This window comes from Anabrus simplex, chromosome 14 (assembly GCF_040414725.1).
Source record: "Anabrus simplex isolate iqAnaSimp1 chromosome 14, ASM4041472v1, whole genome shotgun sequence".
In the NCBI taxonomy this organism is placed as follows: domain Eukaryota; kingdom Metazoa; phylum Arthropoda; class Insecta; order Orthoptera; family Tettigoniidae; genus Anabrus; species Anabrus simplex.
In genome coordinates, this window is record NC_090278.1 from 94,405,379 (window position 1) to 94,422,085 (window position 16,707).

At 43.7% G+C, this 16,707-nt stretch overlaps 1 protein-coding gene across 1 annotated transcript in view; it reads left to right on the plus strand.

Annotated features, from left to right (window-relative positions):
* Positions 1 to 1,326: 1,326 nt before the first annotated feature.
* Positions 1,327 to 16,707, plus strand: part of LOC136885600 (serine protease inhibitor 88Ea) — a 71,932-nt gene continuing 56,551 nt past the window's right edge. Inside the window, exon 1 of the mRNA XM_067158271.2 lies at positions 1,327 to 1,454. Within this exon, the coding sequence (XP_067014372.2) occupies positions 1,452 to 1,454 (3 nt within the window). The 5' untranslated portion in view covers positions 1,327 to 1,451. The remainder of the gene's footprint in view (positions 1,455 to 16,707) is intronic.

Consider the following 16,707-nt stretch of genomic DNA (forward strand, 5'->3'; position numbering starts at 1 on the left):
TTCATTTTCACGCTCTACGTGACCCTTGTCTGCTTTGGCCGATATCTTCTTTTTTCGAAGTGTCGGATCCCTTCCATTTTTCCTCTCTGACAAGTGTTATTTAGAGGATGGTTACCTAGTTGTAGTTCCTCTGAAAACAATAATCAACACCACGCCTTCTTTCTGTCTTTCTTTCTTTCTTTCCTTCATATTCAGACAACACACCACAGAAACACACAATTACATCCCTCCACACAGCGTTGGCGTCAGGAAGAGCATCCGGCCGCAAAACAGGGCCCAATCTACATTTGCGACACAGTAGAAGATGATGTATGCAGTATATGTTCAACCCTTGTCCCGTTTCTTTACTGGTTCGGGTATGGAGTGACATGAACCTTCGTGGCGACTTTTTACGACCGAATACCCTTCCTGACGTCAACCTTGTCAGAGTGAGATGAAATGAACCGCGTGATACATGTTAGTAGAAAGGGAGAAGGTGAAACCCGGTGGTGCTGGCACATAGCCCATTGCTGCCGAATAACAGCAAAGATTCTGCTCGCTTATCGGCTCCATCCGACGGACGAATCACTATCAACACTGCGGAGAGGTTTGCAATTTGTACGCAATCCAGTGATTAGAAATTGTATACCACCACTTCTCCTACCCTGCCGGCCATCATTCTGATGGTGACATTTTTCGACCAACGGGAGTCGAACCGCTTAACCATTGCTCAGACCACTTGAGGCCTTAACGGTCATGGCCCCCGGTGGCCCCGGGTTCGATTCCCGGCTGGATCAGGGTTTTTTGATTGTAAATGATTAATATCCCTGGCCTGGGGACTGGGTGTTTGTGTCGTCCTTAACGTTCCTTTCCTCACATTCAACACTTTACACTTCCTCCAATACAATTACACGCAGGTTCATATCATATGGTGCAAGTCGGGGCAAAACATCTCTATAGGTCGACGCCCCGAACAAATAACATTTAAAAAAAACTGTCATGGCCACCATATACAGTATGTTTCTCAAAATGTAAAATTGCTATAGTGAAGCTGTGACATGATGTGCCCGCTACCTGGCCTTAATCCCTGCTTATTAAAACTGACATAATCAGAACAAACTTCCTCTGCGGGCAACATAATACGCGCGGTAAATCTTGGAACGCGGATGGTATTCGAATAATCCCAGGAGAAATGCGAAATTCGTTTCCTCTTTAGGAAGATCGGGATATTCCAACAGCATCGTCATAATAAGGAGTCTCCCAATGCGTACGTCAGCATGGAACCACCTCACGGCGCGGGAGTGGGCGGGGGGAAGGGGGAATGACGCGGCGAGTATAACACGTTCCGAAGACGCGCGATGCCATTCAGTTAGTTGCAGCCAGCCACAGAGTGAGAAAGTGTTGAACCTGCTCGAATAGGAATCTCTAGTGAAAGTGAAAGTGAAGACAACTTTGTAGTCCCTCCAGATATCATGGTGAGTGTTACTCTTCTGTTTTACTGCTTTGAAGTTATCCAACAAGGGACCATGCTTACTTTTCAAAACAACTGCCAAGAGTCAACTGTTGGGAATGTATTTTCTTTGGAAAGGTTCACCTTGATGTTTGTAAATATAGCAGTTTCTTCTTCTAGCATAGTCTACGAGAAGTTTGGAAGCGGTATCTTGTTTATTGTTTAAGATAAAGAATAGCATCCATTTACTTCTGTTGGTTATATTTTCTTGTCTCGTTTCTTCCCATCCTTTTTTTATTTGACCTTGGATGCACCTATTCCTCACGAACACATACTGTGGCTATGAAAGGGGAGAGGAGATTTCTTCGAAGGACTGTAAGAGCAAGAATTATGCCTAGTATTGTACGAAGTTTGTTCCGTGATTCATAATAAGGTTTATTTGCATTTCAGCGCATAAAACTGTTTAATGTGGGCTATTATAGGTTGGTTTTCCTCTTAAAACAATATAAATATATAAAGAGAGGGTTCAACCATAACGTTTCCATTCAGCGTGCTTTAATGTTGGAGTAAACTGAAAGCTATTGTAATACGGTGTCCGACTCGTTGGCTGAACGGTCAGCGGACTGGTCTTCGGTTCAGAGGGTCCCGGGTTTGATTCCCGGGCGGATCGGGGATTTTAATCTTAATTGGTTATTTCCAATGGCACGGGGGCTGGGTGTATGTGTTGTCTTCATCATCATTTCATCCTCATCACGACGCGCAGGTCGCCTACGGGAGAACCCGTCCTGCGATATCCCGGCACTAAAAGCCATACGACATTTCATTTCATTGTAATACGGTAATATTATCTCAGTGAGATGGTGTTTGTATTTTTGCAAGCGCAACAAATCATTCAGGGAACTAGTGAAACAACGGTCGTGAACGATTTCCGCATGACAGAATTGTCTACTCGCAGCAAAAGTGTTGCTGATATTTATTTATTTATTTATTTATTTATTTATTTATTTATTTATTTATTTATTTATTTACTCACTCAAGGCCTCTACCCCCTGTAGGTGGGAGCGGTAGAATAGCTCCTACGTCATCCCCTGCCTGTCGTAAAAGGGGACTAAAAGGGGCCTTAGAGGCTCCCAACTTGGGAGTGTGGGTTGGCGACCACGGGTCCCTCAGCTGAGTCCAGGCACTGCTTCCACTTTTGTCAGGCTGCTCACTTCATCTATCTTATCCGACCTCCCTTGGTCAACTCTTGTTCTTTTCCGATTCCGACGATATTAGAGAATTCGAGGCCTAGGGGTTCTTTCATTTTCACGCCCTTCGTGGCCCTTGTCTTTCACCTGCTATACTGTACAGAGGCCTTGTGGGGTGGGGGATATTGGAAGGGAGAAGGAAGGAAGCAGCCGTTACCTTAAGATATGTACCATCACGGCATTTGTCTGGAGGAGAAGTGGGAAACCACGGAAAACCACTTTGAGGATGGCTGAGGTGAGAATCGAACACCCTCTACTCAGTTAACCTCCCGAGGCTGAAAGGATTCCGTTCCGGCCCTTTTCAAATTTCGTGGCAGAGCCGGGAATCAACCCCGAACCTCCGTGGGTGGCAACTAATCACGCTAACCACTACACCACAGAGGCGGACTTGTCATCTTTAAGTTCTTTATTTTGGAATCTCAGTTTTCCTTAGAAACAAAATATGAGAAGATCTGTAGGTCGTAATTGTTTTGGCACCATGTAGCTCGTGAAGAGAAATGATCTGAAAAGGAAAATAACTTTCTTATAAAGATAATTGTAGGCCTACTCCAGACTTTCGAAGAACATTCACGTTAACTATCCAGTGCGTAGATAGAGAAACAGTTTTTTTTTTTTTTTTTTTTTTTTTTTGCTAGGGGCTTTACGTCGCACCGACACACACAGATAGGTCTTATGGCGACGATGGGAGAGGAAAGGCCTAGGAGTTGGAAGGAAGCGGCCGTGGCCTTAATTAAGGTACAGCCCCAGCATTTGCCTCGTGTGAAAATGGGAAACCACTGAAAACCATCTTCAGGGCTGCTGATAGTGGGGTTCGAACCTACTATCTCCCGGATGCAAGCTCACAGCCGCGCGCCTCTACGCGCACGGCCAACTCGCCCGGTAGAGAAACAGTTGGATGGTGTCGTAAAAGATGGACAAATACTTAAAAATCACAAAGAAGAAAAAACAAACAAATAATGACTGCATGCGAAAAAATTGCCTAAAATAAAATACTTACAAAAATGACTTAATACATAAGCATTTCTGAAATCTGTGGGCTATGAACTGGATTTGTATATAGCCTAGGCTAAGTTAGCAAGCTCTATGATAAACCAATTAAAAATGACTTGTCGTCAAAATCCAGGTCCTGGTTATAATATTCTCAGGGACTTTGTGCAAAGTCACCATGTATATAGCACGACAACTTACAAATAAAATAAAAATGTCGTGAAAAAGTCCATAAATAATAAACATTTTATTCAAAGTGCAAGGGCAGCCTCATCTCGCTCAATATTCGTGTCCGCCTCCTAAATTATAGCCTATTCCCGAGATGAAAGAACTACATCGCGTGCGATACGAGTTCCCTCATTGCCTGCCTGTTGTTTAATGCATTGGCGATTTCCTTGCTACCTGTCATTTTCCAGTGCTTTGGTCTGGAACGAAAGACCTTTGCTGCAGTCCTCGACCGTTGTAAATTGTTTGGGGACAAGAAGACTCATTCCGAACCGTTGTTGCTGACAATTTTCTCTAACTGCCATCAGAATAATTCTCTTCCAGGTGTAGTAGTCAACCCGTTTATGTTAATTTAGTTCTTGGGAATGTGAGGCTTGCAGAACGCTGAAAGGAGAAACAGTCTATAATGAAGATGTATCTGTGAAAATGAAGTTTTCGTACTTCTCAGTATCTGCTTTCTTGGGAATTGGTATAGCAACTTCCTGTCTGAAATGGGATGGCACTATCATGAATAAATCCAACAACTCCGAGCAAGCTTGTTACGCTTAGTACTTTTACATGAGGATTGAGGTCGATTTGAATATACTTACCGTATTGAATAGCCAACGGCCGTAACCGTGTTGAAACACCGGATCGCGTGAGATCTCCGAAGTTAAGCAACATTGGACGTGGTCGGGAGTTGGATGGGTTGCCAGGCGCTGTTGGTGGGGGGTAAAGGAATGGAGGAGCGGAAAGGAACTGGGCACCCTACCGCACGTAAACTCCGGCTCAGGAACACCTCTGCGGAGGTTCGGACCTGCCTTCGGGCAGAATAACCCTTACCTTATCTACCGTATTGAATACGATCCCCGTTTACATGTAGTAGGCTATTTGAATATCGTATTGAATCCACCAGGCAACATCGACGTATACGAGCGATGCAGAATTGTAGTAAAATCGATATCATCTCTTAGAATTTAAAAACGCCAAATGCAGTAGAAGCCAGGAGATAACTTTCGGTTTTGAAAGTTTGTGTGGTATTTCAAATGTAATTCGTGCAATAGATGGAACGCACATTCCAATTTTACCCCCAACATAAGGTTATCGTGATTTTGTTAACCGCAAGGGCTGGCCGTCTTATAATATGATGGCAGTTGTTGATCATTTGTATGTATGTTTAGTCCTCAGCCCGAAGGCTGGTTGGATCCTCAACAGCTCCACCATCAGCTGTCATAGATGGCCCAGGCATCGCTGAAGAGGCGTACTAGGGAAATGAGGAGTGAGGTGGTTTCCCGTTGCTTTCCTCACCAAGCTACAAGTTGCTATTACATTTATCAGTCTGCCAAGCCCACCGAAATGCATGCACCAACCGACCCTATGAGCAATATTTTCACACCATTCATAGCAGGGACTGGCTGCAGAAGGAATGGCATTAGTAGCATCACTCATACCTCAGTCACTTTCATTTTGTCAAAGCCAAGGATAAAGCTGAGACACATCAATGAAAGTAACAAGATTGCTCTAGCCCCTACCAGAAGACGTAGTGCACTGTAAACACTAGGTCCCGCCAGCAAAGGCATGTTGATCATTTATACAGGTAAAAATATTTACCGGCTTATTATATTTGTTATTTCGACAGAACAAGCATGGAGTGGGTGCGCATTCGTTTTTAACAGGATCTCAGTACGATCCCCGTTTACATGGCGTTTTCAGTATGGGAAGTGTACTCAGATGGATCTGAATCCTGCTGTTTTGTCACGAGAATGTGGGTTCGAACCCTACTGTTGGCAGACCTGGATGTGGCCGGCGCCGTACCGTAATTAGGGCCATATCCCCTGCCTGTCGTAAGAGGCCCCAGGGGCTCTGAATTTTGGAGCCTGGCTTGGTGACTATGGGGTCCTTAGCTGAGTCCTGGCATTACTTCCACTTACTTGTGCCAGGCTCCTCACTTTCATCGATCCTATCCGACCTCCCTTGGTCAACTCTTGTTCCTTTCTGACCTCGACGCTATTAGAGCACTCGAGGCCTAGGGAGTCTTTCATTTTCCCGCCCTTCGTGGCCCTTGTCTTTCTTTGGCCGATACCTGCAATTTTCGAAGTGTTGGATCCCTTCCATTTCCTCTCTTTGGTTAGTATTATATCGAGGATGGTTGCCTAGTTGTACTTCCTCTTAAAACAATAATCACCACCACCACCACCAGTCCTGTAACCCATCGTCACCATAAGACCTGTCTTGAGTTACTGTGCCGTAAAAAGCAAACCGAAAATCATCAGCCACATAAACACTGGCATGGATGATTTTTTGGTCAAGATAAGCACATTTCTTTAATTCCAACAGGCATGCAGTAATTAATACTGAAACGAAAATAATTTAAGAGGCGACTAAAAGGTGCTCCCGAGGCTCGGAACTTGGGAGCGTGGATTCGCGACCACGGGGCTCTCAGGTGAGTCCTGGCATTGCTTCCACTTACTTGTGCCAGGCTCCTCACTTTCATCTATCCTGTCCGACCTCTCGGTCAACTCTTGTTCTTTTCCTACCCCGACGCTATTAGGATTCCGAGGGCTAGGGAGTGTTTCGTTTTCACGCCCTTCGTGGCGATTGTCTTCCTTTGGCCGATACCTTCATTTTTCCCTCTGATTAGGTCGTACGTCCTCTTAAAACAATAATTATCACCACGAACACATCTTTACATGATTTAAGAAATTACATCGTATTTCTTTATGTAGAGGTAAAGCTCGGTACTCTTGAAAGGGACATATATATGTTTGCACATATAGAAGAGCGGATTTTGCTATTTTGTTGTTGCAGGTGTGATGTAGGGGTAGCATGCCTGTCTTCTACCCCCCCCCCCCTCCCCACCGGGTTCCATTTCCGGTCAGGTCAGGGATTTTTACCTGGATCTGAGGGCTGGTTCGAGGTCCACTCAGCCTACGTGATTACAATTGAGGAGCTATCTGACGGTGAGATAGCGACCCCGGTCTATGAAGCCAAGAATAACGGCCGAGAGGATTCGTTGTGCTGACCACACGACACCTCGTAATTTAGGTGTAAGGTGTTTCATCTTCTTGGTCCCGAAGAGCAATAAAATTAGCGAAATGAAAGAAACTTTAATTGAAATTCAATTGCCTCTTGTATAATAAAGGTGGCAGTAAATAAGTATTAATGATCATTTCCAGCCGCAGATAGCATTACTGGGAGTTAATTTTGGAGATATTTCTAATCAATCCTCTTGGTAATTGTCTGTTTAATCACAAGTTGAGTATCGGGAAGGCCCATGGCCATGTAGCGTGTTTCCCCAGCGAGTGCGTCACTTTTCTTTTGCTCCAGACTGTCCCGCTTTCGTTCCTCACCACGTAGAAAGTTACCCGCCTGGTCATGGCCGTCTGGAAATGGAGCCAAAGCCTCTACGATCTCATTCCACTTGCTCAGACTTCACTATTATCCCCCTCCACTTCTTTTTCTGTTGTATTTCCTAGTTGTTGTGAAAGTATTTAACACTGTGATGTTTTGTTTTGTCATCTGTTACAACTTGTTTGTGTATGATAAGCTGTCAACACGTTGAACAATACGGTTCAATAAATTACGTGTGTAAATGCCGCATATTTCTGTCATCCAGTGATGTGATGCTGTCTAGTTGACGCCCTTGTTTAACGTCGCGTTAACACGGCGACGGAATCATGGGGAAGGGATACGATTGCGAAGGTAGCGCCCGTGGCCTGAATTAAGGTACAACTCCAGCATTTGGCTGGTATAAAAATGGGATACCACGGAAAACCATATTCAGGGGTTGCCGACGGTAGGATTCAAACCCACTTTCTCACAGCTGCGCGACCCTAACTTCACGGCCAAAACACACCTACACTCATTCACTCTGTGGCTGGGAGTAGTATTCCCTGCCTGTCGTAAGAGGCGACTAATAGGGGCCCCAGGGGCTCTTAACTTGGGAGCGTACGTTGGTGACCATGGGCCCTTAGCTGAGTCCTGGCATTGCTTTGACCTACTTGTTCCAGACTCCTTATTTTCATCTATCCTATCTGACCTCTCTTGGCTAACTCTTCTTCTTTTCCGATTCCGACGCTATTAGGTTCCGACGGCTGGGGCGGGGGGGGGAGGAGTCATTCGTTTGTTTTTTTCAATCTGCTTTACTTTTCACCAACATAGGGGGGGTCTTATGGCGACGATGGGATAGGAAAAGGCTAGACCTGGGATACCCCCAGCATTTGTCTGGTGTGAAAATTGGAAACCACGGAAAACCATCTTCAGGGCTACCGACAGTGGGGTTCGAACCCACTGTCTCCCGAATGCAACCTCACAGCTGTGTGGCCCTTGGCTTTCTTTGGGCGATATCTTCATTTTTCTCTCTGATTAGTGTTGCTCAGTTGTACTTCCTTTTAAAACAGTAATCACCACCACGTCTGTGTGTGTGTTGACAGAGTGAGATCGGGAGAGGCTGAAACTCTATGTCTGCACATAGCCTACTCGTGTCAAATAACACGGCTTAACATCTCCATCCGACAGAGCAATCGATACCACCGAGTTAGTTGGCCGTGTGGTTAGGGAGGCACGCAGCTGTGAGCTTGCTGGCCAACATTCTGATGACTTTTTTTGTTTTTCTCGAACGGGACCCGAACCAGACCATCATGACTACCAGGCGGGCTGTCACTTCTACCCACGGTCACTCTTGGTTGTCCTCAAGAACGGCCATCGTTCCTTCTAACATGTTGGTGTTTTTCTAATTTATTTACTGAGGAGGATAATTATTTACACTATTTCCATTTCTTTTCTGAGTTACTCCTGGCGAAAACAACTAATTACTGATCTAATCAACGGCTAGATAAAGCTGTAATGTGCTATGGGCTGTGGTTTTACAGCGTCCTGGTTATAATTGATGTGCAATACATTACATGCCATTCTGCTTGCTGGAGGTTGTGAAGCTGGGAGACTGAGGCCCGGTTTCATCAACATTAACCCCGTGTTACACAGTTTAAACTCTGAATTTGACTATCATTCTATTTCATCAAGGAAGTTTAGTTTTAACCCTAGGTTAACCGCTCGTTTTAGCTGGGTTAAACTGTTAACTGCAGCCTTGAAGCAAAATTGCTGCTGTAAATCTTGCGTTGGACCTACTAGGAGGAACAATTTATGAAGAGATATATAGACTGTCGAAAATCGGCGTCAGTAAGGTCGTCGATGAAATTCGCGAGAGATTAGAATGCATAACAGACAGAAACACGCTTTTTTTCTCCACCGCAGGGAATTATTGCCTTTAAATTTTACGCCACAGGGTGGTTTCATATAAGGAAATGGTCGGAGACAATGTTGGGGTATCAAAAGCTAGAGTCTTCAAAGTGTCTGCAGCTATATTATTAATATTTTTGTAGTACTGTTCAAATTGTTTGTTACTTCGCACTATCAAATGGGCACTGCCATTAAATTTGGCACAACAGACCATCCACAGCAAGACGTCGATAAACCAACTCAAGCCAGGTAGTAAAAAAACTTTCCGTACATTGCCATTTAATGTACTTTTACAAAAGTTCATGTGTAGAAAACATATCAGAACACAACGCATGGTGTATCTATGAAAGTTCAATTATTGGTCCAGTGAAATTACTTATAACGTCAACATCATCACATTGTTTGCTTAGGATCATTATCCTGCTGAAAGGTAAATTACACTTTCAAATTGAGTTTTTCGGCACTCGCGTGAAGATTCTGTTTCAGTATGTCCACACACTGCCGCAAACACCAGGTTTCCCACGCCAGTAGCACTCATGCAACCCAAGACACAAACACTACCTCCACCATGCTTCACTGTTGGTGTAAGATTTTGGCTCTGTTGCTGTTGATCTGGTCTCCGCCACACCATAACTCTGCTAAAGATGCTTTCGTCGCCAAATATCACTGAAACCCAGAAGTCCTGTGCTTTGATGATATGCTCCTTTGCGAAGGCTAATCGCTTCTGTCTGTTGACCTTACTGACATAGGGTTTTTTTCCAAGAAACCCTACCATTATATCCAGCTTTTTATTATTACGGATGGTTTGTGCTACTACGATTATATCGTAATCCCTTTCAAGCATGACTGCCAACTGCGGGGCACTAATCTTCCGATTTTGGCGTTTTTGGCTAGTTTCAAGTTTCACTGGTCGTTTCGTACGATACCTGTTTTCCACAGATTTTGTCTGACGGTATTTTTCTAGCACATATTGCACAGAAGACGGTAGTTTCTTGACAGTTTCGGTTATTTTCCTTATGGACTGTCCCTCTGTTCGTAACTGCGCTGTTAACTTTCTAACAGGAAGTGGTATTTCCGTCCAACTCAGCACATACTGTAGACAACTGAATCTCCTTACTGACTGCTGTTTAGATTTCAAACAAGTAATGAGCAAGAGCTATGTGTACGGAGACTTATTTGGCGGTCAAACACTGCTCTGGGAAGTAATCCCATGTTTATCGGTACAGCCTCACCGTTTATATGCGAAGATACATTGCACATGCAGATAACTTACTATTAAACAACTTCAAATCCATGTAATAAGTATTTGCATACATTCGAAATCATCGGAGGCTAGTGTACGGAGAGTTATTTTACTCCCTGTATGTTTTTTTCAACACCTTAACTTTTAACAACCTGGCTTGAGCATTATTTCATACAACGTCCCTCACAGCACAAGTCAAGATTTTCTCCAAACTCGAAAAATGATATTATAATGTCAAAATCAACATGATCTGTTTTAAGAAGTGCCCAATTTGTGCCTTATCTTAAAGTCATCGAAAGACTTTTAAACAACAAGGACTTGATAGTCTAGCCTTTATATAATTTTAGCCATTTCTTGTTATGTGATACCTTTATCTTTTAGTTTTAAATGACATTTAAGCTCTATCTGATGATGTCCACTATACAAGGACGAAACATGTACTAGTTGATTTTAATTAAATCGATATTTGTACCGTAAGGTGGGACTTCTGTGAAGGTATGTTTTAAACGGGAAAACAAGAACGGAATGTTCATTGACCCAACGGTGCGATTTGAATCTACTGGTCAACCGGGAGAAGTGGATTTATGAACGTGCAGTCTCCTACTATAAAGAAAAATATGGATCGCAAAATATATCAGGCTTGATGGTGGAAGCCCGGGGAACAATTCCTAAATTATTATCGCAGTTTTGGACTTCATTAGGTTTAGAAAAGCATTGTTGATAAACATAGCGGTAGCTGCCATCCACGGTTCAATATTAATTTTGAGAAACCATTTATACAGTCAATAGCATCCTGTGTGTACTTTTTGTGTACTAATTCCTTTTTTATTGTATGCGAAAGACAATCGATATTCCAAGCTCATTAAATAGTATTTTTTTTAACCTGTTAAACAGTGACAGTACGTATTGTATTGAAAACTGAAGTGTAGTTTGTCCTAGTGGCAACCCTGTAATTAGGGAACATATAAAATAATAAAATTATCAAAACTGATGAGACAGTTGAGCACTATACAACTTGGGGAGGGTATGATACATGTTTGTCCTAGAACTCCGTTAATAAATTAATAAACAGCATTTAAAGAAAAAACTACTATTTAGAAATTGATGATGCTTGTTGTTTAAAGGGGCCTAACATCTAGGTCATCGGCCCCTAATGATAGGAAATGTAATGACAATTTAAAAGTTCAAAATCCTCCACTGACCAGAATTCAAAACGTACTGACAACGAATGAATGAATGAATGAATGGATGAATGTGAATGTACAGCAATCAGTGGATCCGACCTGCAACGCCCCACATTCCCAGAAACTAGCGATAAACAATAGCATTAACTGACCAAGGGACTGCTCCTAAAGCGCAATACTGAGTTGATGATGCTTGTAATCTAAAGAGGTCCAAAATACGGGCCATCGGCCCCTCATAATGGTGTTTATCGGCAGTAAAGTAGAACAATGGTATTTGTCATGTTGCGGTACTAATCAAAAGTAGCGTAGACTCGCGGTATTGCACACTTTGTGGTCTAACTCAAGGGTAATGCAATATACACATGTAACGCAGACCTATGGTGTTTCTCGCTCATATAGTGGTACTAATTACAGGCAACGCAAGCCCGCGGTGTTCCGCATGTAGTGGTACTAATCACGACTACTGTAAAACCCATCCTGAATCACACTCTGTTCCTGTTAATCACAAACCTATTGTGTACCTAACATAGTGGTACTACTCGCAAGTAAAGGCGACCCATGGTTTTCCCCGCGTGATGGTACTAAGTACAAGCATTCTCATGGTTCTAATTCGATCATCCTTTGGTCGGCCCTTTTAGTTGCCTCTTACGACAGGCAGGGGATACCGTGGGTGTATTCTTCATCTGCGTCCCCCCCCCACCATAGGGGGTTGTGTGTTTGGACCGCGAGAGCTATTTTATTTCGCTCAAGTCGGGTTAGGACCACCTACCCGCTACGTGGGAGTATCACCTCTCCCCCTGCTACGCCAGCGTAGTAAGTTCGTAGAATTTAGAAATTAGATTGAAATAATTAATGAGTTTAATGTTGTAATACGTATGCAACGAAACACGTTTTCGATTACAGTAAAGGATTACTCCCTCCCTAATTTCATGGCGACAGGAGTATTATTATAGGCTGAAAATGAAATGGCGTACGACTCTTAGTGCCGGGAGTGTCCGAGGACATGTTCGACTCGCCAGGTGCAAGTCTTTCGACCTGCGCATCGTGATGAGGATGAAATGATGATGAAGACGACACATACACCCGGGCCCCGTGCCAGAGAAATTAACCAAGGATGGTTAAAATTCCCGACCCTGCCGTGAATCGAGCCCGGGACCCGTTTGACCAAAGGCCAGCACGCTAACCATTTAGCCATGGAGCTGGACTCTTATAAAAGGCCACGGCCTAGGCCTTTCCTATCGCATCGTGCCACAAGACCTATCTGTGTCGGTGCGACGTAAAGCAAATGGCAAAAAAAATGGACTCTTATAAGCTTTACAGTAACAACGATGAAGTTTTTTTAGTACGTAATTAAATTACTTTGTAATTTTTTTCCGTGTAGCTCACTATCAGTCTTCATGCATTTGATACTTAGTCGCTAACTCCACGAGTGATGTTTTATTTGTGCTTCAGTTTCTCTTCTGAATCTCTTCCATTTTTTAAAATCTTTGCTCTCAGGCCTATTACGAAAGAATAATTCAGGCTACCACAGAAATATGGAAGAAACCAAAGTACCGCGCAAAAGAGAAACAAAAGAATCGCACAATACGTGTGTTCATAACCTCTGATTCTGTCACAGCTACCTTGATCGGTACGCTAGCAGTTTCCGGCGAGGATTAATACGGTGTTAACCCTCTGTCGAAACAGCTTGGTGAAACGCGTGAGTTGAATATTAACCAGAAGTTAATAAACCCAGGGTTAGAGTATATGATGATGAAACATAACCGGCACCAGCCCTGAAGATAATTTTCCGTGGTTTCCCATCAGTCATACGGCCACTACCCCCGCAATACCCGCCCCTCCACATTCACCCCTATGGTGGAATGAACATCCACGGTATCCCCTGCCGGTCGTATAGGCGGCCATGGGGCTCTTAGCTGAGTCTTGGCATTGCTTTCACTTACGTGTGTCAAGTTACTCACGTTCATCCATCCTATCCGACCTCCCTTGGTCAGCTCTTGTTCTTTTCCGACCCCATCGGTACTAGAGCACTCGAGGCCTAGGAAGTCTTTAATTTTCATGCGGTGTCTTTCTTTGCCCGATACCATCATTAATGATCTGCATTTAGGGCAGTCGCCCAGATGGCAGATTCCCTATCAGTTGTTTGCCTAGCCCTTTCTTAAACTTTTTCAAAGAACTTGGGAATTTATCGAACTTTATTCCAGTCCCTGACTCCTCGTCCTATAAACGAATATTTGCCCCAATTTGTCCCCTTGAACTCCAGCTTTACCTTCATATTGTGATCTTTCCTCATTTTAAAAGTCCCCCTCAGGTTTATTCGTCTACTAATGTCATTCCACGTAATGTCTCCATTGACAGTTCGAAACATACCACTTAGTCGAGCAGCTCGTCTCCTTACTCCAAAGTCGTCCCATGCCCAAGATTGCAACATTTTCGTAACACTACTCGTTTGTTGGAAATCACCCGGAACAAATTGTGCTGCTTTCCTCTGGACCATTTTTCTAAGTGTCGGACCCCTTTGATTAGGGTTAATAGAGGATGGTTGTTCACTTCCTCTCAAACCTTTCTATCTACTGTAGCTGAAAGACAGGGAAGACCTATCTCGCAAACTGAGAATGGTTGCCCATCTGATTCTGTTCCCGTCTATTCTTGACTTAGCGCAACTTGACCATTTGAGGTTCACAAAATGGCAGTTGAGCAATCGGTGCCACCTTAAGAGTCCTTTTATGTTACAGCAGAATAAACCATTAATGCTTTAGCGTTTTTTTTAATCTTGTAGTTCTAATGGCTTTCTGCGGCTGTAATTATTGGAACTGAACTCTCTGGGGAATTGCCTACGCCTCACTTGCCGTGTTTGTGGGCTGCTTGTGTTAGAATTATCTGGGTTGTGAAACTGAGCCTGTGACTCGCCATCCCCCTGTGGGTGGCACTCACATTATCTCCTGCCTGTCGTAATCAGCGACTAAAAGGAGGACCTTCTCAATTTCGGAGTGGGACCCTGAGCTGAGTCCTGGCATTGCTTCCATTTACTTGCACCAGGCTCCTCACTTTCATCTATCCTATCCGACCTCCTTTGGTCAACTCTTGTTCGTTTCCGACCCTGACGCCATTAGAGCACTCGAGGCCTAGGGAGTCTTTCATTTTCACGCCCTTCGTGGCCCTCGTATTTCTTTAGCCGATACCTTCATTTCTCGAAGTGTCGGATCCCTTCCATTTTCCCCCTATGATTAGTGTTATATAGAGGATGGTTGCCTAGTTGTACTTCCTCTTAAAAAATCACCATCACCACCTCCAAGATGAGTGTGGTGTTGCTTGCATATACTTGTCAGGTTCGTCGCTTTCACCTTTCCTATCCGACTTCCAGCGAGGGGTTGAGTACAAAATAAAAGTAATTGTACCGAATCACACTTACCTGAGAAATATTTTACTCGGTATAATTGCACATTACTTTGTCAACAATAAATTGGCACCGGGCGAGTTGGCCGTGCGGTTAGGGTTACGCAGCTGGGAGCTCGCATTCGCGAGATAGTGGGTTCGAACCCCACTGTCGGCAGCCCTGAAGATGGTTTTCCGTGGTTTCCTCGTTTCACACCTTCCCATTCCTATTCCTTTCCTATCCCATCGTCACCATAAGACCTATCTGTGTCGGTGCGACATAAAGCCAGTTGTAGTATATACATATTGAACCCTTTTGCCCTAAATGATGGGTTCAATATGAAGGCTGAATCATGTTGTGCAATGGGGATATGATTACCTTGTGTTGACTCTGCTGTTGCACAGTAACTGAATCACGCTCATCATCCAAGCCGGTGAAGTGAGTATGAATGCAGAATATTAGTCATTCATAAGCTGTGGCTTAATCCAGTCATTAGCGGACGCTTCAATAACATTGCGCATTCCTGTCTGCGCTTCCTTATGTGTCATTCGTAAACATCTTCTTAGAAGGTTTTATTTTTAATTCCTACTTATCTGAGTCAAGGTCTCGTGTCTTAAGAGTTTACACTTTACAGCGTGTATAACCTGAAAGAAAAGCGTGTTGGAATGTGTTCATTAGTTACTGCAATCCGCGAAACATTTAATGATACAATTTTATTTTACTTGACTTTGCACCGACACAGATAGGTCTCATGGCGACGATGGGATAGGAGTGGGAAGGAAGCGGCCGTGGCCTTAATTAAGGTTCAGCCTGGTGTGAAAAATGGGAAACCACTGAAAACCATCTTTAGGGCTGCCGAAAGTGGGGCTCGAATCCACTATCTCCCGGATGCAAGCTCATAGCTGCGCGTCCCTAACCGCACGGCCAACTCGCCCGGTATACTTCGTTTTATGGGGGTGAAGGGCAAGGAGGAACATTCAACGGTTTTGATAGTATGCCAACTGAACGGAACTGAAATCTGAATTGAATCGATAGTGTGATCGACATGAACTTTCCAAACCGTATTATATAAAGCCCACAACTGAAACTGTCTCGCTGTGACTTGTTTCTACTCATATCAGTCATAATAAAATAGTTAGACTGGTGTACCTCTTTTTACCAAGGGTGCCCGGAGATTCGCCACGGTGAGAGGCAGAAAATGTAATCATCTTGATCGTAGAAACAGATTTCCCCGTATATGCGGCAACTCGTTCCATCGACTTGCTGAGGGGGAGGGGGGGGGGGAGGACAACAGTTTATTTCCTTTTCTAATATCACAACAAAATGCCACTTCTGCTATTATTTTTCTGCCCTTGGTGCCTGTGATGTTACTCTCCGTTTAGGAGTGCTAAGGTCTTCCTGTACTAGGATTTTCCTCAGCAATTGCAGTAGGTTTCACAATTTTGGTCTTCACCTACTGCATATTTCTTTGCTTTGCTGCATAAATAACAATAGTATTCAAATTTTTGCGATTACATCGCCAGATGTATCGCGGTGATGCATAATAGATTCATTTTCGGTGTCAGAGGTTGCCAATCTGTATCTCGAAGGTAACCGAGGTCTACCGATTCAGAACTATGGAGTCGAAGTGTGACTAAAAGTTTGACGTATAATATAGTGTTTTGATGTGCTTATCATAAACCAAAGCCTTTCAATGTTATTTAGGTCCAATAGAATGAAGGACCATTCACAATGAACATGAAACCTTGCATCATTGCTTAATGGAAGCATACACAACGTAAAACGTACGCTCAAACATG